We start from the raw sequence: 23147 nt of genomic DNA on the forward strand, positions 1-23147 counted from the left end.
TGTCAGGGTGTCCCCCTCCACCCTATTCCTGCCCCCTGCTTACCCCTTCTCCATATAGAGCTGGGTGGGGACAGGACAGGGCTCAGGATGGACAGAACTTGCTGGCTGCAGCTGGTGTCTCAACTTCCTGATTTTTTTAAAGGCAATGTACTTTAGAATGGGGTCAGCGTACTTAAAGGGGCAATATGCATCTCTCTCTCCCCCACACACAGGGTGTGTGTCTCTGTCTCTCTCTGCCATGCTGTCTCCCCTCCCTCCATTTGTGCTGCCTTGTAGAGTGCGAGGCTACATTAACAACAATGTGTTAACCCTTGAGGGCTCAGCCAAATGCTAGTTCATCATTTAACAGTAAGGCATTCCCTGGGAAATATCCCACCTTCTTCCATACCCCTGTGCTTTGACCATACCGCGGTGAAGATGCGTGATCAAAATCTCAGTCCTTACTGAAATTCTGAAACTCTCCTAAAGCAAACCGTGTTCCACTATCAGAACCCACAATATCCAGTATCCCATACTGTGCAAAGTGTGCTTTTATCTTCCACATGACTGATCTGGACCCTGTGTCTGATAAAGTCTATCTCCCAGAAATTAGAAAAATAGTCTACAATGATCATGTATCCTTTGTCTCCAAAGTAAACAAATCCACTCCCACCTTTGCCAATGGTTGTTCTGGAACTTCATGTTGCCACAGGGTCTCTTTTGGCTGACAGCCTTCCTACGACCTGCATACATCACACTTTTTCTTGAATGTCTGTGTAACCCCTTGGGGTTTAGAGAGCATGGCCCCTTTAAATCTTTTTCCTATAGGGGAGGGGGAGGAGTGAGAGAAAGGAGGGGAACTTGGGGGTGTGGCTCTGTAGTCCAGGGAGGGGAGGCCCTGGACAAAGTGAAGGAGAGAGAGAACCTGCCTGAAGCCTGGGAAGGACAGGGCGGCCGATTGATCGGGGACATCCCAGGACAGGAGCCAGGAGGAGCACTGTGCCAGGGAGGAACTGCCCAAGAAGGACAGGCAAGAGCTGGACCTAGTATCACTGCTGCCCAGAGCTGCATGGGGCTGTGAATACTGGGGCTTGTGACTCTTCATTGGGAATAAGGAGGGAGGCTGCCAGTTAGTTAAGTGGGGAGGTGGTTGCTCTGTGTGGCTTTGCAGAGAGCGGTAGAAGAGGGCACCTGAGGGGTTTGTTGGGGAAAGTTCACTGGCGCCGAAGATGACCAGAAGCACCCAAGACTCACCATTGAACTGAAACTCTGCTAAGGACTCCTGAACTCTGCGTGCAGACACATTGCTGGGTGTCTGCCCTTTCAGACTGTGCTACCACTGGGAGTGTGGGGCCTTGGTTTGGATGCAAGCCTGTTCCACTGCTCCCCCTACATTTCCCCTTGTTGTTTTTCTCCTCTCATCCCTCTATAAATAAATATCTCCCTTTGTTATATCCATTGTACTTTTCCTGTGGGTGGGTGTGTTCACTCTGGGGGGGTTTGGAACAGGTGCCCCTGGGGTGGAAGGAATTTTTCCTGCTGCATTCCTGCAAACGCTGTCTCTTGGGCAGAGCTGTCTGCAGAGCAGACTCCATTTTGGCCACGAGGGTGCTAAAGTTACATCTGTAAGTGCTCATTCATTCCTGCCCAGTATCATAATTTCTCTGGCTCACTTTAAGCCACCTTCAATTCTCAGATGTGACAAATGAACTTTGTGCATAATCTCTTTCCTAAAAGCTGATGAAATAACTGCTCTTCCTCCCCAGAATAGAATGCCATTCTGTACATACAACTCGCCTCTTGTCTGAAAGAATGGTGTTCTCTCTTTAGGTACTCTGTCTTTTGTTGCTGGCTATCCCTGTAGGATCATGAGTTTCAATGTCTGCAGCATTCTGTCTTGCTCCGTAATGAAAATTATTTATGGTGACCTAGAAAGGTAGACATTATTACCATTTGTGACCGGGCCTGATGTGGGTCATGGCTGAGAATGCCAAATTCAGAACAGACTGATAAAAACAGGGCAGTCACACCCCAAAACTGTTGGTTATTCTAACATTAGAGTTCACCAAGTCAGTAACAAAAGTGAGCTCCTATATCACCACATTGGTTAACAAGAAGCAAAAACACAGTCTCCTTAGGCAATCCAGCCCCTATCACCACCCAGACATCTGGTCTTTATGATGCAAAGTTACTAAAAACCAGATTAATTATACATATACATTAATTACACCTCTAATCCCAAAGGTACAGCCACTCCCCCGATCAATACATATACTTTAGATCTTACCAAATACCACACTGTAGCCAATTCCTTTAGTAAAACTATAACTAAATATTTATGAAAAGAAAAGAAAAGAAAAGAAAAGAAAAGAAAAGAAAAGAAAAGAAAAGAAAAGAAAAGAAAAGAAAAGAAAAGAAAAGAAAAGAAAAGAAAGAGTTATTAAATGGTTAAAGGAATCATATACATTACAAGTGATTTCAGAGTCTGTAGATCAGGTTCATAGCAGTGATGGTAAATCCGCTAGCTTGCAAAAAGGCCCTCTGGATTATCCAAAGGGATTGGCGGTCATCAATCCTTTGTTCAAAGCTTCCTTATGTTAGAAAATCACAGTCCAGAGTTGAGGAGCAGGACTGCAGACAAAGTAGTAATGTAAAGTCTCCTATATATTCAGCTCAAGTGCATGGAAAGTTATTGGCAAAAGATGGAGTCTTAGATCACGTGTCCTTATCACATGCCCTTACATGACTTGCTGAACCATTGCCTCAGTGCTGTCTGAAACATCTCCAGGAGGGGCTCACTGGGCGAGTTGATTGTCTTTAATGGGTCATCAAGCAGGCTGGCTAGCCTTGATGCAAATCTGTCTTGGGGCATTACCCAAGAAAACAACATTTGAGATACAAACACATATAAAATATTCATAACTTCATATACAAAGATGACATATGGATTTAAACAGGATAATAATATTTAGCAGTCTATAATTTTTCCATTGATACCTTACATGACATACTTTGTACAAAATTTATTGCAATTTTGTAACCATGGTGACTGTATTAGTGTAAGTTGTAATCTTCCTTTTTATCACCATTGACTGTGATAGATTAAAATAAATGTCCTGCCAATCCTTTTTTCATGATTCCCTCTACACCTATCAAAAATTTCTTTAAAAAATTTTAAAAAGCTATTCAGAGATTCCTATGGTCACATCAGAAACCAAATATCAAAATGTATTGGCTGAAACGTCCAGTTGAGATGGGAGGCCAGGCATTACCAGACTCCAACAGATGCTATAAACCAGTACAAATTAGACCAGTACAGGAATGGATTTCTAACAGAGAGAATCCATCACGGATACAGATAAAACAGAAACTAGCAAACCCAATCTCATTATATAATACTATGCTGGACTTGTATCCCCAAATTCTGGTAACCATGAAATATCACCCATTACTTAAAAGTGCACTTACTAATTGGGTGTAGATGAAGCACTTGACCTAACAAAAGGAGCAGATCTCAGTAATATCCAAGATAAAAAATAACAGTGCTTTCAAACCCAAGATGAATAAGGAAATTTTTAGATGTTGGGGCAAATGTCGCTATGATAAGTGGTAGGATTTCTTTAGGGATGGACAATCCTAAAAACAAACAAATACAGCGGATGTATTTAAAAGAGAGAGAAAATGTGCAACCCGGGTTTATGTGCAACCTGAGAAAACACTTTCAGAGAAGAAAGGAACCAACAAAACTATCTGTATTAGGAAATTTGATACATAGGTCTGAAGTGTCAGCAATCAACGTTATATCTAGAATGTATAACCTCATGACTATGTTTTTAAAGGACAATCTGGATGAAGCTATTAAGTCAAGGAGTGCAGATTGTAAATATGAAATAAAAGTAAAAGAATGGAATGGGATAATTCAGATGATAAATATTGGCTTTACTACTAACCAAATAGTGCAAGTTCAGTACTTTTTAGTTTACCAAACATATGTTCATCTACCTCTATATAATAAAACATATTATACTGCCTCAGATATTTGTATGAAATGCAAAACAGCCAGGCCCTCTTTCATATACATGATATGGGACTTCTGGATGATACAAAAATTTTGGAAAACCATCCTGAGAGAAATAATAAAATATTAGAGATGAAACCCTGTTCAAGTTCTAAGACATTTCTGTTAGGGCCGGTTAAAAAGTTTCCTATTGCAAATAAGCAAACTATTCCTATTCTTGCTCTTTATAGCAAAAGGAACAATCTTAAATATGTGGACCCAGGCAACAATTCCTAGCATAGGTCACTGGAAAAAACTATTAATAGACTATATTGTTATGGAAGACTTAACACATTTTGTGAGAATAGTGCCAGACAAACTCACAAAAAATGGATAAAAGTAACCGTGTACTTCACATAGGAAAACAATATACTAGAAATACTGAAATCTTTGAGATGCTTTGATATAGACACAGTAATCATATACTTATAGGATAGTCAAAAAATATACGAAGAGGATAATCCCTCCTTCCCCTTAGTTTTCCTTTCTTTCTATTTCTGTGAGACTACCCCGTATCCTTAGAAAACATTCAATTCCCCCCTTCCCCCAGAAAGACAAAAATTAATATGAATGATCACACCCACCCACCCACCCTGTTACGGGTGTATTTAAATAATATTGGGGGAAAAAGGGGGTGGAAATGGTAACAATATAACAGGATATGGTCAACATATAATAGGTTGCTTCATGCTGTTAACTCTGTATTAAGATATGAATGTAATTGTAATGTCTTCCTGTCAATGGCTGAAAATATCAATACATAAAATCTCAACCCTCCTGTGACGGGGTGTACTTGTCCTGCATTACAGCGGAAGGGGTTAAGGCAGCACTCTTAGCAGCAGAAGCCATGTCCCCCTCGATCCTCCTGGACATGCTCCAGCTGCTGCTGCAATATAAAAGGGAGCAGCATAGCTCAGTCTGGCTGACTGCGGAGGAGGAAGGATGCACCTTGCTGGCTCCAGCCGAAGAGCAGCCGGGATCCCGGACCACAGGAGCAGGAGACACCGAGGCCCAGGCAGGCGCCCAGGTATCTGCAGATGCCCCAGGGAGATTGCAGTCATTTCCCGAGTAGCCCAGAGACTCCAAAGACACCCCAACTTCAACTGCAGGAGTCAAAGTAGGAAATAGCCCAGGGAAGGACTAGCCAGTGTCCCTGCAGCAGTCGGTGTGTTGTGGGCAGATTATCTGCCACTTTAGTGGTGAACCCATTCACCACTACCAGAGCCCTGGGCTGGGACTCAGTGGAGCAGGGAGGGCCTGGGTCCCCCTACCCCGGCTGCCGCCTTTTGGGTAGGGTGACCAGATGACAAGAACAAAATATCGGGACACATGGGGGGGCATCACAGGCTCAACCCCCACCAGAGCCGGCTCTAAGTTTTTTGCCGCCCCAAGCAACAACAACAAAAAAGCCGGAGTGCCGCCGAAGCAAAATATCAGGACAAATGGCATCCCGACTGTACATCGGTCAGGACGCGAGACAAACAACTAAATATTGAGACAGTCCCAATTTTATCAGGATGTCTGGTCACTCTTTTTGGGGGGCGGCCCATCAACCTGCCTCCTACTGACTCTGGCCATTGAGCCATGCTGCCCTGCAGCCCAGGGGAGTCCTACTGACTCTGGCCATTGGGCTGTGCTGTCCTGCAGCCTAGGGGAGTCCTACTGACACCAGTTCGTAGGCCACCCATCCCTGAGGCTGAGGGCACCCATACTGACTTTAACCGCAAGGCTACCAAGCCCTTATGCCACCCCCAGGGTGATGGGATGTACTTGCCCCGCACCACCTCCCCTCAAAAAGAAAAGAAAAGAAGGCCATGCTAAGCAGTTTTCTGGACCAAATGCAAGATGAGGGAGAATCGGGACCATGTTTTCTTGTGTCTCTCTTCATGGGATGGGGCTCTGTTCATCATGCTACAATACTTATACATTATAATTACCAGTTCCATGAGCCATCCTACCTTCCTCCTCTCAGCCTACAAGGTCTTACATGACTATATAGATATATCTCATAGCTTAAACATCAAGAGAGACATTCATATACATAACCAATAACACTTTTTATAGCAACAACCACTTTTCTGAAGTTAGGTCATTGTAAATATTTCACTATATTTATTATATATACACAAACACACGCATGCATACACACACATCTATTCTTAATCAGCTCAGTTTTAATAACTTACTGTATATTTGCTACAATTACTGTGTTGTAAGAAACTTTAAAGAAAAAGTGCTATGAAGGAAGTGAATTGGAACTGAAGTGTTTTGATAGCTAGGAATACAGGATAACTTTATGGTGGGGGAAAAAGCTTGAAATTAAACCAACTTATAGTAGTCCAGCATGCCTGGATCAGTTTCCCCAGAGTGAATTCCAATAACATCATTGCTACTCAGCCTTTGCAAACAAAATTTATTTCAGATCTTTAAAAGGAAAATATTATTATTATTAATAATTTTTGAAGAGAAGTGGAGCAAAGTAAGCAGACACAAAACAAAACAAAAATACTCTGAAATGTAGGAGAAAGATTGGGGTGAACCAAAAAACAAGTTAAACACCATGGGTCATTCCTTCTAAAACCCTCCTTAAACTCACTTCTTCTATTAGACCTAATAAAGTATCCTGGATCATCAGAAGAACATTCATGCCTTACACAATTACAAGTCTTTTCCTGTGATGGCTATGTGACAGCATTTTATACTTACTGTTTTTCATTAAGTCCAGATATTTATCAACCTCTGAAAATGGCAGCGATAAGGAACAACAGAGATTAAAACCCAACCAAACATGTTCCACTGAGCCAGACTCCTAAGCACGATTTTCTCTGAAGTCATAAAAGATAAAATAGCAACCTTAAATAACAGCTAATGTTTCCCATGCAGTCAGCCTAAGAGAGCTTAATCCTTCAATAAATAAACCACCATTTTCAACAAGATAGTGCATCAGTAGAATATACAAGGATTCTAATAGTCCAAGAAGATTCTCATTTCATTATGTGGGGTTTTTTAGATTTTTTTTTTTTTTAATATTTGTGTTTGTATATTTTAATTCCTGTAAAAAGCACCTAATACTGTAAGGATAAGTTCTTTACACAAATCAAATTATTTAAGTAAATACATTTCTTCCTCCTTTCAAACCTCAGAGCAATTTTGTGGGCTATGCTTCTTCAGGAAACTCTGGTTCACTATGCCATTTGGCATGGGCAAGATACAAATTATAGCAGCTCCTGTTCAGGGAACTTTTACAAGGCATTAATTAATGAAGGAAATGCAAGGCATTTTCTGGTCTAGCCCATGAATATACATGAAACTTGGAATCAGACCCTTTGGTTCCTACATCACATTACAATTAATTGAGTACCCCACCCATAGCTCTGTGACCATATAACATATTGTCATTTATTTCAGGGTTTAACGAACTGCTGTTTCTCTAAATTCATGTAATAGTTTCTAGATTTCAAAGAAGCCCCGTTTTTCGATCCATACAAGTAAGATTCAGACAGTACTAAAGTTTCATCTAGTATAAAATATGGGTGTTTCTTTGGTGTTCATAAATTAGAAACATTTTGGAAAGCACAAATCAGAGCTAACAAGAAACAATCCCAACAAGAAATAGTCTATAGTCCATAACCCCAGGCGGCTCATTGGAGAATATCTCCACTCTGACAAAACTCAGGTGCTCCTTTCTCTTCTGCCACTCCAGCGCACAACCAAACTCAACACCTACTTCTTCCTCATGCTTCCGAACACTTCTTCTAAGTGTCCACTCACATCCCCTTGGTTCTTTAAGGTCATGCTACACGGTGAACCCAGGAAGGATAAATGGGGATGTGTGTGTTGGGGGTAATGAGGGATTTAGGTTGGAGCTAAAGGCTGCCTAGTGGAAAGACAGGCTGGCAGCGTAAAAAACTGAAGTAGCTAATAGATCTGAGCAATTCCATCAGCTAAATTTGGTGAAATTCAGTTAGATTATCATGAATTAAAGGAATAAATATATGTTTAATTCTGAAGTTTCAGAAGTGACCTATATCCACAATATCACCATCATGCATGGGAGGGAGGGGTTGGAGTTTCTGAATGTGTAGTTAATGGAACTCAAAGGGGGAAAAATGGCAACATTTCAGAATGAACAGTTTAAAATGTTTCTTTTGCAAAAGGGAACACTGAAAAAAATCACATAGAAAAATTAGTTATCCTCCGAAGAATTACTGTACCAAATCTGGAGTCTAAATTCACTAATAAAGTATAAAATATAAGGATTTTAGTCCTATTTTAACAGAGAATCAAAATGCAACCTTAATTATAAAGTCAATTCTAATATGGCATATTTCAATTCATCCACTCAGTTAAATTAGATTGTGAGTAATTGAACATGACCCTAACTAATTCATGACTTCCAAAAAGCTGACCAGAACACTATCTTATGAAGTGGGATCCATGATCAATGAAAATGTACTGGGCAGCTCTATAGAGTCCAGCCACTAGCTAAATGTTCGTCTCCTCCACAGCTTCCCAGCACAGCAGGGGAAATCTCTACCCATTTGAAGAAAATCAACATGATGCAAATGAAGGGATTATCTCTGAGTGTCTAAATAGGAGACAATAAGGTCCATTGTCATCAGCTGTTGATTACATTTGGTACAAATTCCCTCATCCCAGCACACACGCCCAGCTAGAACTTGCTAAAAAGTGCAGTGGTCAGACAGCTGTGACAGGACCTCACATAAACATCCTCTCTCTAAACAGGTGAGAGAGGGTCTCTCTCCAATGCAATAGTCCCATATCACACATTTATTTGGAGAAAACACACACCAGTTAGAAATAAATTACATTGGTCTAGCACAGGGGTGGCCAACCTGAGCCTGAGAAGGAGCCAGAATTTACCAATGTACATTGCCAAAGAGCCACAGTAATACGTCATCAGCTCTCCATCAGCCCCCGCCCCGGCTCCCAGCGCCTCCCACCCACCGACAGCCCCACTGATCAGCACCTCCCCCTCCCCGCACCTCCCGATCAGCTGTTTGGTGGCGTGCAGGAGGCTTGGGGGAGGAGCAAGGGCATGGCAGGCTCAGGGGAGGGGGCAGGAAGAGGTGGAGTGGAGGCAGGGCCTGTGGCCGAGCAGTGAGCATCCCCCAGCACATTAGAAAGTTGCTGCCTGTAGCTCCAGCCCCGGAGTCGGTGCCAAAACAAGGAGCCACATATTAACTTCTGAAGAGCCGCATGTGGCTCGAGAGCCACAGGCTGGCCACCACGGTCCAGCAGATTGATAGCAAACTCCTTCTCCCAACAACAAACACATAGACCAAAATCTCTCTCATTCCCCCCTGCAGATGGCAGACTCCCTTTTACTATAATTATCCCAGCCAACATCAGGCCAATAAGCCATGCATTTATAGTTTGTGTGTGAGGTAGGCTTATTACAACTCACCAAGTAAAGTACCTTGTGGGTTAGCACCATTTCTTTGGCTTGAAAATGTTGGTGGAAGATGTCTCTCCCTGGCGGAGGCACTGAAAAGTAGAGTTTGTCCAAACAGCAGTAGGAAGCATGTAATCATTTTCTTCATTTTCGTGAAGAAAAAGCAAGATGAACAATCAGAGGCGCAAAACTGTGACAAAGAAAAGAAATGAAATGAACTCTCTGATTAACCAAACAATGTGTACTTATGCTGTGCTCATGGCAGACACCCTGCCCTCCCTTCCCCCCTTCCACCACATACAAACACCCAGACACACTGGTTTAGAATGTGTCTCATATCCATCAAAGATGGGTCTACATAATTAAGTAATCCTGGTTAGCAGACGACAGCTTGGCCTTTATGAGGCTGGTATAAATAGATGACCTTCATAGTTGACATTGTTAACAGATCTACTGCTAGGTCATTCACAAGAAGCAAATAGATGGAAGTCTAGAAAAGGGACTTTCATTCTGTGATCCTACCACTTACTATAAGAAGGTTTGAAACAAAACAAAAACAAAAAACCCCACTCTGTTCAAAACCCTAAACTTTCAGTGGGTGGAGTGTATTTTCTAAAAATAACTTGTCACCTTATACCAGCTAGTGCTAGTAAACTCTCAAAAAATATGCTCGTGAAGAGTTGTTATGGATTTGGTGGAAGGAAGACAGACACCCACACACGTATGAATTTCAGGAAAATAGCTATATTGGCTGCACCTTTCATACTTCACTTCGCGACTCCTTTTCTCGTTTACACAGGGCCGAAGGTTCCTGAGATTTTTTGCCACTACTTCTGGTCCATGGCACAGATTTGAAGATCACAGAGTTCCAGTCTTTTTCTCTTCAAACTTCCTGTTGACAGAGTCTTTCCATAGTATTCTCAGTCTTCCATGTCCTTTCTTGCTGTCCTCTTCCTGATCATTCTTTTCCCATTCTTATCACATGTACAGCCCGCTCCAAACATGCCCTCTCCAGCCTATGACAGAGTCACAAGTTCCTCTTCCCCATGCACTCATTCTCCTCAGAATATTATTTTCTACTACCTGTATCTTCTTTTCTTCCATCTCCGTAAGACCCACCATTTCCAAACCATAGAGCAGGCACGGGCAAACACACTCAGCATACATTTTTCCTTTCAGTTTGTTACTTACTTGCCAGTCCCACAGAACTCCTGCCATCTTTTTCACTGCCACCCATGTGCACTGATTCCTCTTTTCAATTCTCCAGATCTCTCTCCGAATGCCACTAAGTACACAAATTCTGTCTTCTGATTCAACTTCTCTCCTGAAACTTCAAATCAGAAGCTCTTCTTCCACCTCCTTTACTTGCATAATTTCAGTATTCTTTGTAATTACCTTCAAACCATGGCCTTAAAACACAGACATCTGCTCTTATACCTTATTTACCAATTAATTTTTGCTGTCAGCCAAAAGGGCCAAGTCATCATTGTACATAAGTTTTCCCTGCATCTCCAGAGGCTTGGTTCTCCTGCTCATTAACACCATAACTAGGATGAAGAGAAGCAAATCAGTACACTGCCTTGTCTCAATCACACTGTCACCTCAAAACTGTCTGAAATTCCATACATTGTCATCACCTGAGCCCTGGATCCTTGGTACAGCTCCTCTATCACCACCAGTTCTTGAAGTCCTCCTACCATCTCTCTCAATGCCCCAAACACCAACTCCTCCGGAATCAAGCCATACCCTTTCTCAAGATCAACAAATGCTACATAGCAGTTATGCCCTCCATTTACACTACTTTAAAACTTCTGTCTCATTGCAAATATTGAGTCTATAGTACTCCTTCCCTTCCTAAAGCCATGTTGCTCCTCCCCTATATTGTCCTTCACCTTGCACCTCAGCCTTGCTTCCAAAACTCTCTCAAGGACTTTGAGAGGCTGACGTAATAGGGTGATGTCCCAATAGGTGGTTGAATCATTTGCATCACCCTGACCCTTCCAAAGAGGCACAATCAATCCTGTTCTCCAGTCATATGGTATTCTAGCTTGAATCCAGCAAACAAATAATAATGAAGCCACTTTATTGAAGCCACTTTATTCTAGTATCTCCAACTGCCTTGATCATATCATCAGTTCTCATCTTCACCAGCTGGTTTACCATTTTTCGCCATATTCAGTGCTTCTTCTACCTCTTCTAGAGAGATCAATACCTTTTGAGGCTTCCCCATAATTGTCGATGATGCTTGCTCGTGTAACTTTCTCTTCTCATTTAACAGCTTCCATATTGCTGTTACCTCTGTAGGGTTAATCACCACACAGTTCCCATCCTACACACACAGATTTATTCATATCTTGTGTTTCATGATTCCTTTTTGGTTTTTTTTGCCAACCTATAACCAATTTCCTGCCATCATCTTCCACCAATTTTCTTTTTAATTCCTCTTCAGCCTTCATTCTTGCCTTAGCAACTGCTTTTTTAACCTCTTTTTGCCAGTATGTATGCATTTTTTTAATTGTCTGATTATCACAACCTGCTTCCTAAAACTCTTGGAATAATTCTTGGCTGCACCTTTATGAACATAAAATCCATCTGTAATGCCCAAGAAACATGAAGGTAGGCCTTGTAAGCTAAATTTGAGGCCATTCTACCCTTTCCTAAATGGTTGACAAGGGATTCCAAATATCCAGCCGCAAGGTTCCATCATGGTGCGACCGGCACCCCAGAGGTCATCCAGATAAATTTTTAATGCCTACCAGTACAAAACAGCAAATCGTTCATGCTGAGATTGTACCACTATTAAGCCTTCATCAGTCCTGACTGGTTAACTTTTTCCCTGAAGGGGACTGAGTTCTCCTGCCTCCCAAGTGCCAATGAGAAACCATGTACCTCTATCCACTCACAATCCAAATTTCAACCTAATCATTTTGCAAGGACTACCTGACACAATATACCACTATGCCCTATCCTACTTGGCACCAAAAGGAGGTGGGGGGGAAATTCTGACCACTCTAGTCTGGCTTCTGGAAACTTCTGCTACTGCTACTTAGCCCAATCTTCTTTGACTCTAATCAACACCATTCCATTTCCTGATATCCCATATTACCCCCAAAATAGATTATGTTTGGTCATCCACAGTTCCCTTACATGGCACTGATAAGGAGCATAAGCTGGTTCCAGTGCACACCCTCATTGCTTTCCTACGTGATCCTGACTGCACCCTATCTGAATCCCAGCCCTCCCCATTTTTGGCCAACCACCTCCAAATCCAGAACATGATGCTGTGGTCAATGGTTCTTACAACGTGAGGGGCACCCAGTTCAGAAAGCACAAGGAAAGAAGTTGAGAGGTGAGGTAATACATCCCAGGAATCACCCCCCAACACCAACTGCTGGCTACCCATACTTCACCACCAAGGAGCCTTGCCTCGATAGCTGGCATGGTGATATCAGTGCAGAAAAAATGGGTTTAGTTTACTCAAGAGGCGGCTATATTAGGAAAGAGACCTATGAAAAATGGCAAGGATCTGGTAATGGGTAAGGAGAGGTCTCATCCACATGGAGGAACAAGCTGGCAAATTTCACAGGCAACATTAAATCTCATAAGCACTTTTTAATGGCAATTATCATCTAAACAATGCTTTATAAGATGCTAGAAATGTTTTATTTAGTACACAATCCCAAACCTGACATGCAGAATCATATAGGGCTCCAGTCCTATCCCAGGAGCTAGCAAACTAAGGGTCCCAATTCTGTGAGGCTTAGAGTAAGTATTGGGAATCAATGGATGTTCAGCAGCCATCACAGGAGATGCACAATACCATATAGGATAGGGTGCTAAATCTGTCCCTCTGAAGATGAGACCCAGCAATGTGGTTATTCATGTAATGGCCCATCATCCACTCATGATCTGTCCTCGTGTCCCTGTCCACTCCACGGCAACCAGTCTCAGCCTCTGACCAGCAGCCATGCAACAGGCCTTAGAAGCGGTGGATCTCTCTACTGGGGCTGGGTTGTTTTGGTGTCTGCCCCAACTCTCCCTCAACTGCTTTCATACCAGGTCCCTAATGCAGAGAATGGGGTGCAAATGTGGCCCCTTTTTTTAGTAGCAGCAGAATTTGGGGCCTTGCAGGCCAGTTTTCGCTCTGAAGTAGAGATCAGTGAGGCAGACTCAGGTATTTCCTTACTGTAATTTGTTTCCTTGAACAGGGATGAGACAAATTTACTCTTGGCACAATGCTATTCAATATCTTTTATTAGTGGCCTGGAAAAAATATAAAATCATTGTTGTTAAAGTTTACAGATGACAAAAATTGTTGGAGTGATAAATAATGACAGGTCAGCTCTATAGAGCTGTCTGTATTATATGGTAAACTGGGCTCACTCAAACATGCAAGGAGATGTTTGTAGGAACCAAGAACATAGGTAACACTTATAGGATGATGGACTATTGTTTGGAAAGCACTGACTCAAAAGGACTTAGGAACTTTTGAAAATTGGAGCCTAAGTGCCATTGAAAGTCAATGGGATTTAGGCTCCTAGATGCATAAGTGACTTTTGAAAATAGGACTTAGGTGCTTTTGAAAATTTTGTCTTAGGGATCATGGTGGATAACTATCTAAACATGAGCTAACAGTGTGATGTGATGCTAAAGGAAGCAAATGTGATCTTCAGATGCATAAGCAGGGAAATATTGAGTAGAAGTACGGAGATTCTCTATCACTCGAAATCTTTAAATGAAGACTACATATATTTCTAAAAGATAAGCTATCACTAAACCAGGAGTTATGGCTTCAATGCAAGATTCACTTGGTGGGCCTGTGCTATGCAGGAGGTCAGACAAGATGATCATAATAGTCCCTTCTGGTTTTAAAAATCTATGAATACAGCACAGAAGCAACAATCTCTTTCAGAAACTTAAGAAAAGGAACTTCTCCCCGTTCCCGGAAGCAGCTATCTTGCACCTCTATCACTCTCCAGGGCCTCAGCTGTCTCACTGATCCAGCCCATGAGTTATCTGGAAAATCTCTGGTTGAAGGCTCTGGATGTCTACATGGCCTGAAAATGTGAGCCTGGGCATAATCTCCTTGTTTACAGCTGCTCTGACACATAAGGAAACCTTAGCACTTCAGCTAAGGATAATGCTTTAACCCACACAATACACTTCACGATTCTCTTGGTACAGTTACTGCATGGCATTTTTAGCTCCTTCTATGGGGAGCTTCAACTTGAATGCTTAAAAATCAATGGGCTGTGCAAACCATTATAAGTAGTGGACATCTTTATTTGGGCTGTGGAGTTCTGATGCCTACCCCAGCTCTGCTTCAACTGTTCTCATAGCATGTCCTCTCTGCTGAGAATGGAGTGTGAGGGAAGAGCTCCGGACTGACCACAGAGATCCTGGAACAGCAGCTACGAACCCTACAGCATGCCAGATTGGTCACATGACCAATAGAGAAGTTGTGGCTAATATGCTACAACCTAAGCTCCAATGAAACAGCTGGGATATTCTGAGAGTGAGGGTCAGCTGAAGACAGGACTGTGTTTTTCCAGTGGCTCTAGCTGATACTATTGGAGCTTATAGGGAGTTATTCCTTCACTACTTCCTCACCTCCTGCACCTTAGGGGACACCAGCAAGGCACTCAGAGACCTCTGCAGGAAGCAGACCTTCCTTTCTCCCTGCATTGCTGCTTCAGTACAGGAGCCAGCCAAGGTATCAGTATCAGAAAATCCTCTTTAGAAAGGCAAAAGGAGCTCTCTGCAGGACAGAAAATGTAGAGATTTCAAGGCATCTTTCCCACAACTGCTCTTATGGTTACTATAGAAACTGGGCAAGCTAATAAGGAGGTGAGTTTATACACAGCAACTAAAGTGGGGTATGAAGCTGAACCACCAGTGGTGCAATGTGTCCCTCCTCCCCCTTCAGCCCAAACAATCTTGGAGACTGGGCCAACCACAAGGCACACCCAGTTTACCCATTTCCCATTGCACCCTCTAATGGGGAGTCTTGGAGACAGTGGCATACCACACCCCTCCCAGCTGAATCACTGACTTTTTTGCAGTGGGGACAGGTCAAAGGAAACCACTGCTTTCTGTTTTCTTCCTTTGCTTTGGGCAAACTCAGCCCAGCTGTAGGGCTGGACTAGCATAAATGATCACTACAGGAGGCTCACAAATAATATGAGCAATCAAACATTTTGTCATAATTCAGGAGAGTAACACAGAGCAACTGTTCCACTAGTTTTGTGACAGTACTGAATCCCCATATTCCTAGTTTTGACACTTGGTAGCTATATTGAATTAACTGGATTTTATTGTGTAGTTTCTCAGAAACAACATGAGCAATCACACAAAAAATGATTTTATTTGTAGCAATTTTTAAGAATTTAAATTTTATTAAGGACATTTTAAATAGTCTAACACAGAGGGGGGCAAACTACGGCCCGCGGGACCGTCCTGCCTGGCCCTTGAGCTCCCGGCCAGGGAGGCTAGCCCCTGGCCCCTCCCCTGCTGTCCCCTCCCCCCCCCACCACACCGCCCAGGCAGCGCTCTAGGCGGCGGGGGTGCGCGCTCCTGCAGGCAGCGCAGCAGTGTGTCTAGCTCTGGCCGGGTGGTGCGGCTCCCAGACATGCTGCTCTGAGCAGCATGGTAAGGGGGCCGGGGCAAGGGGTCCCCAAGGGCAGCCAGGGGACAGGGAGCAGAGGGTGGTTGGATAGGTGTGGGAGTCCCGGGGGGCCTATCACGGGGAGGTTGGATGGGGCAGAAGTTCTGGGAGGGCGGTCAGGGGACGGGGAACAGGGGGGGTTGGAAAGGCATGAGAGTCCCGGGAGGCGGTGGTGTGGATAGGGGGTGGGGCAGTCAGGGGACAGGGAGCAGGGGTGTGTGGATAGGGACCGGGGGTCCCGGGAAGGAGCATCAGGGGACAAGGAGCCGGGGGGGTTGGATGGGTCGAGGGTTCTGAGGGGGGCAGTCAGGGGGTGGGAAGTGGGAGGGGGCAGAGGCTAGGCTGTTTGGGGAGGCACAGCCTTCCCTATCCGGCCCTCCACATAGTTTTACAATCCCAGCGTCGCCCTCGGGCCAAAAAGTTTGCCCACCCCGATCTAACACACACAAAAATCATAAACATAGCTAAGCATGTAAACAGGTACACATCTGAATACATTGCCTGTTGTAATATCGTGCATGCAGCTCAGTCAGACCTACACTAAATATCTGTTCAGTTTGTATGAGCTGATTACAGTTAATTTTAAACTATCATGTGGTAAAAGAAAAACTTGGAAAGTTTTTAGAACCTCTTAACTCTTAGTTCTCTCCTTAAAATCCTTACTAATAGTTTTTGACTTACCAATATCTGCTAACCCATTCATATTTTATTTGTATGTTATAGTAATTTGAGTGTAGCTCATAGTTAGAGCTCAAGACCGCCACCAGCTTAGTCACTGAAAAATAATTATAAGATCCGTAAGTTGTATAGAGTTCGGCAAAAAAAATCCTCAGTGATCCTTTATCAGCACTAGGGATGTAAATATCATTTAAAAAGATAACCATTTAAACTATTAAAATTATATCGGTTAACCCATTAAAGGGAGAGGGGCCCCAGCTACCTGGTTTGTCCCAATGCAGCATCCACAGATGCTCCATGCCACCCCAGCAGCAGCTTCCCTTCTCTTCACTGACCAGTGCGCTGTCCACCTCCGCAGCCGAACCCCTTCCAGTAGCACAAGGGGAGGCTGGGGACTACTTAACTCCCCAACAGAGCCTGCAGCCTAAACACACTCTCCCTGACCTGCTGGCCAGCCCCTGCGAAGCTCCTATGGCCAGCCCGGGGCTGCAGGCAGCCCAGGGCTCAGGTCGGGCTGATGCGGCCCGGCGCAGGAGAACCGGTTTGAGACCCGCAATTAACAGTTAGGGTAGGTTAACGGTAAGACTAATACTTACCAGTTAACCGTTTAATATTTTACATCCCTAATCAGAATCTACTAAAACTTTTACCATCTTTACTTTTTACTGTTGATGTAAAAGGATTATTTAGTTTTCTTATCTTACCATTTTTGACAAACAAGATATATTAAAAAAGTAAAATGAAAATAAAAAACCTTTTTGAATCAGAAGACCAACATATTCCTTACAAACACACAGCATATTATAACATACTCAACATTTCAGCTTCCACATTGCCATGTCATTGTGCTACATAAATGTCATAGTAATACTTTCTTGCTCACACTCACTCAATTTAATTATCTAATCAACTTAGTGAAAGTGTTAAGTATATTTTCTTTAAGAATACATTTCAAGTTATATTTTATATCACTTCATTTTCTACATCTCTAATGAAATAAGAAACAATAATATAGCATCTGTTAGTTGTTTCTAATGCACCCATCTCTGTGATATCTGGCCCTGTTAATATCACTGTGGCTAATATTGACAACATTATTCAAAGCAACTAATGATAATTTCAAGAATTTCAGAAATTTACCATAATAAAAGTTTACAGTGATCTTGGAAAGCAGTACACCCACAGAATGGTTCACTCTTCACAATTTCCACTGAGCAGGATTTACCAAAGGGGATTCTTATTTTATGACAGCATCAACCACCCTGTTAGTGATTTTTCTTCAGCTGCTGCTTGGACAATAGATCTTTTCATTAAACTTGTTCTTTTGGGGCAGATACATCTGCACTCTCTGGTTATGGGTTTGTGCTAGACATCAGAGTTTCAAAATTACCAGAATAGTAGCACTGTGGTACTGGGAAATTTAGTTTTGTCTACTCTGAAAAGGCACTATATTTGTAAAGTGCATATTATGTGATATATAATACAAGTTGGCTGTTCAGTTTTGTCTCCTAACATACAGCTGCTTTGTTACAAACTGAAAGCTCTATTAAAAAAAAAAATACAGGCATGCTATCTTCTCCATACCGACCCCAATGCTGCTAAGTCAGGTTGAAGAAAGGGTGAAATGAACACCATCATCTGCCTAAAACAGAATGTTCAGGATATGAAGTAGTGCATTCCAGATACTCCTTACTTATAATGAAAACAAAGTTTAATTGTGAGCATGGCTTATCAATGAGAACAATCTGTCATTAGTGATCTGATTATATGTGAAATAGTGGCAGTTGGTGTTTTCTCCTCACCTGAGTAGCGTGTACCAATCATACTAAATTATTTATATCTGATTAGTCTTCCTCTAGTTTGTATAAAATGCCTAAAATACACCTTACTATTATATTCTTGGGCCTCAATCCTGCACACACTTAAGCATGCATTATACTTTACTCATGAGTAGTCCTACTGAAGTCAGTGGAACTACTTACAGAAGTAGTTAAGCATGTACATATTTGCAGGATTCGGCCTTAATTGCAGCCTCATATAACCAGCCTGATGTTATATTTTCTTTATTAAAATAGTAACATAGAAGTATGTCAGATTTAGTTTGAATACCATTTTATTTAAATATATATATATATATATACATACACACAGACACACCATTATTTATAAAGCCAAATTTTAAAAATCTAGATTTTAAAACACACATTTGAAGGAAATAGTATAGAATATGATTAAAGCTGTTTTCAGTTTCAAACATTTCAATGTTCATAGAAAAATCATATGCATGTCTCACCATTATTAGAGTTCCTTATCCCTAGATGTGTTGGGATTTGTTAAGACTATGCCTTCTATCTTAGTGCCCCTTATTAGGACAGGCATACCAAACCACATATGACTTTTTTTCCAATCGCTCAAGCTAAACAGAGTCAAGCCTGTTCACTTCTTGAATGGTGGCCTAAGAAGAAAAGCCAAATGCTTCAGAAAGTGCTTTGTAAATCAGGAGGTTGCATTCTTCCCCTCTGAGTTAACACTAACCTAATGTCCAGCATCATGGTAGGGGTCAGTATGATACTGAAATGCTGTCTTCTAAAACTGAGATTCTGACCATTTGTGGTCACTGAAGATCCCACAACAATTTTCATGAGGCTAGAGAGTAACAACAACTGGCCAATTTCCAGATTAACTAAATATATTCTACTTAATTTATATTCCCCTGCCATTTCAATAGGCTACAGTGTTCTTCAGAGCTGTATTTTGTCTTGTCAAAACAGTTCTTATGTTTTACCCCAGAGGTGGCCATGATTCAGCAATGAGCCATTTGTAAAGAGTTTAAGGCTAATATATAACTGTAAGATATCATATATACTTTTGCACAACTATTAAACAAACAGTTATTGTGAGGTCAAATTTGCCCCCAAATTTACATCAGTAAGTAGTAGTATTAAAAACAAGTTTTTTACAAAACCTAAGACCAACGTAAATGTTAAATGTTACATAACATACTGAAGTATGTGAATGGCCCCATAAAACTGGGAGCTTAGTCTTACACAATTCATAGTCATATTGAATATAGGACAGGATATGGAATCACTTCACCCACCACTGAAATGTAGCTATCTATGTGGGGCAGGAGTGTCAGTTAGTTGTTTGACAGCACAAAAAAAAATGAAGAAATACACTCATGTGCTTTCTTCGGCAAAATACATTCCTCTCCACCTCAGTCCCCAATAGTAAACAACACAGTTGACACTAGAAATTTAAAAAAATCTGTGACTACTCAGGACTTCATAGTTGTCATAATGCTCTGACATGCTGTACACCATGACCACTCAGAACTTTACCGCAAAAACTGGGGACATAACTCAGATTCTCCTACTCCAAAAGCATAGGCCCCTACCACCTGAGTTCAAAGGAGAATCTCCTTTAGATACAGTATAGTGCTTGTTTCAGAGTAGCAGCCATGTTAGTCTGTATCCGCAAACATGTTCTCCTGCATAGTCTCAGAACAGCTCAACTGTGTATCAGAAGCTCTATACTCAAAAAGAAAAGGAGGACTTGTGGCACCTTAGAGACTAACCAATTTATTGGAGCATCAGCTTTCGTGAGCTACAGCTCACTCAGGAAAGCTGATGCTCCAATAAATTGGTTAGTCTCTAAGGTGCCACAAGTCCTCCTTTTCTTTTTGAGTATAGAGCTTCTGATACACAGTTGAGCTGTTCTGAGACTATGCAGGAGAAAGCAGTGAGGCTCAAACACATTAGCTCTTTCATTACATACAAAATACAGTCATAAATATAACACAGAGGTTGCTAATGGTGTTTTCACATTTATGGGGGATTCAGTGTGACTATTTTTTACTGCCCTATAGTACCTAAGGATAGTAGCAAGGATCTGGTTGTCTATAAGAGAGGCAGGGCTGGTAGAGTCCTTGCTTGAAAGAGCTAAGAACCAGTGAATCTTCTTGACTCCTCTATACAAAGGTTTGAGGGAATGTGTGGGTTTCTTTTATTTATAATTTTAATTGATAATCTCAATGTTTATTTTTCAGCATTCTTTTCTGTTTTTATTGCTATAGGTGTTCACAATTGCCCCAAAGTATTGGTTTTAAGCATTTTTTCTATTTTTATCCATTTACATTTTCACAGTTGTGGGAAACTATGGGCAGGGATCAGATGCTGGGGGAAGCAGCTAGTTATTTAATGACAGTAGAGGCGGAGATTCAAAAAGCTAAAGCTTTATAACCACTACACAAATTGTCAACATCACAAGTCAAAATATACACTGTAAATATCCTTAAATCCAGCTCTAAGAAGTTCTCAAGCAGCACTTTCCTTTCCTCGCCTCTCTGTACATTTCGAGTATCCTCAATGGAACCAGTTGGTGTATGCACCGAAACAAGCTAACGCTGCCAAGCCTAGCTAAGCATCTCAAACCCCAGCGCTAGCCATGGGTAGTGGCTGTAGACTTCAGACCGGGGGCTAGATCTCCAGAACTGTCTGGTTCCAGCCCTGCCCTGGCCCCGAGCCAGCCACACTTGTACGCCCTGCCCGCCGGTCCCCGCGCAGCCGGGCTCTACCCGCGGGGCTTCGGGCTGCCGGAGTGGAGCCGGGCGGGCGGGTGGGCAGGGACGGCGCTTACCTGCGGCGCTGGCCCGGCGGCTGCAGCCCGCGAGCCCCGGCAGGCTGAGGGCGAGAGCCGGCGAGCGCCCTCGGGGGAGCCCGGCAGGCCGGGGAAGAGCCGCCCGCCCGGCCGCCCCAGCCCTGTGGGCGGGGGCCGGGGCGGCTCTGCTCCGCGCGCACGCGGGGGGCGCTGGGCTGGCTGGGGCGGGGGGAGACGCGCCGGCGGGGGCCCCGCTCGGAAGCTGAGCTGGGGGGGGGAGGGCGGCGCCCGCTTTCGAAGCTAGACTCGGCTCATCTCCTCCCGGGCCCCCCGCTCGCCGCGGCGGAAGGGCCCCAACGCCCCCGTGCCGGCCGGGGGAGGAAGCCAGGGGTCACTGGCCCTTCCCCCACCGCCACTCTCTCTGAGCGCCCCCCGAGACACGCGTGAGGCCGCCTGAGGCCCGGCCGAACGTGCTCCCGGAGCCAGCCCCTCCGCGGGTGCGGGGAGAGCCCCGGGCCCGCCGCCCCTGCAAGGGGGCTCCGGAATCCCCTGCGCGACCCCGGGAAGATGCCGCCCGCCCCCCCAGCTATCGAGGGTCTCAGACCTGGCTCTGCTGAGGAGCGTGCTCGCTTCAGAGCAGAGGGTGGGGGGAGTTCCTGGCGCTGCTCCTTGCGATCCCAGCAAGGGAGAGGCGATTTGGTTTTCCCGGGCACCAGAAGTTCAGTCCAGGATCAGCAGCATCCTCCTTCTCCCAGCATCTGATCTGAGCGTCAGCCGTTGGCACCAGGCCGGCGCAGTTAGTGATTCCTTGCCAGGGAAATCCACCAAAGGAAACGCTGGGAAATGGAAATCCCATTCCCCACACGAAGCACCTCCAGGGCCAAAGCAAACCGTCCCCAGGGGAATCATGCGGTCGTCCTGCCCTCAGACGTGGTTTCTCTGTCTGCATGGAAGCTGGGGGAGTTTCTGTAGGGGAAGCAGATTACAGACCTAGTAAAAGTAAAGGGACTAGATGGGGGTAATGATTGTTTATTAGTTAACACTGGAGTGAAGCCTGCTAAATAATAAATTGCTTAGATGAAAAAAGCTGGACATGGGCTTTATAGCAACAGCTACAACTCGGTTATGCAAGAAAAGACTTGAGTCACTACCTTTGTTAGTCCAAATAACTTGTGATTTCTTCCTTCTGGCAAACAGCGGGGTAAGGGGCTCAAGTCCAACTGGCAATAGGGCAAGCTAGCCCTTCTACCACTGCCAGGTTGGAAGCTTGAAGCAGAGCGCTGCAAGTTTAGGTTACAGAAAGCACATATATGAATTGTTGAATTCAAACACTTGGAAAAATTGTCTGTACTTTCAACAGTTACTTAAGGGTAAGCACATGTGTTTTTAGTCATAAAAGCTACTTTCAGTGAAAGAGTTGTGGGAGACCCTGATCTATAGAAATGGGGCACAAACCATCTGTAAGTCTCAAACTGAAGAGGAGATCTAGATCACTGGGTCTTTAGTCTTTCCTCTATCCACAGGGAACAACAAAATAAAAGTGAATATTTAAAGTAATAGTTGATCGATCTCATCACTTTAAAAATAAATTCTGAACAGTTACCATTGAATTCTGTTTCATTACCGTCAGTATTTATTTACACCAGTATTTTCCCAGGAATTGAAATTGGGGAGCAAAGGAGTTGGAATTTACAGGAGAGGTGATGGTTGAGGGGTGAGAACATGAGGGTGAAGGTGGGATGTATGACACCATA

The 23147-nt window shown here is 43.4% G+C and overlaps 1 protein-coding gene across 9 annotated transcripts in view; it reads right to left on the reverse strand.

Moving 5' to 3' along the window:
- MATN2 (matrilin 2) overlaps positions 1–22137 on the reverse strand; it is a 127422-nt gene extending 105285 nt beyond the window's left edge. For 7 of the 9 annotated variants that reach the window (XR_012157127.1, XM_073330497.1, XM_073330495.1 and 4 more), the window contains exons 1-2: positions 21998–22137; positions 9465–9642 (exon numbers count right to left, since the gene is read on the reverse strand). Coding sequence is in view for 8 of the 9 variants with exons in the window: in XM_073330497.1 (XP_073186598.1) it covers positions 9465–9600 (136 nt within the window). In the remaining variant the exon portion in view is untranslated. Of the gene's footprint in view, positions 1–9464; positions 9643–21432; positions 21510–21997 lie in introns of those variants that run through there. The other 2 variants (XM_073330492.1, XM_073330491.1) reach the window with 2 other exon arrangements.
- Positions 22138–23147: the final 1010 nt, after the last annotated feature.

This window comes from Lepidochelys kempii, chromosome 2, assembly GCF_965140265.1.
Source record: "Lepidochelys kempii isolate rLepKem1 chromosome 2, rLepKem1.hap2, whole genome shotgun sequence".
Classification (NCBI taxonomy): domain Eukaryota; kingdom Metazoa; phylum Chordata; order Testudines; family Cheloniidae; genus Lepidochelys; species Lepidochelys kempii.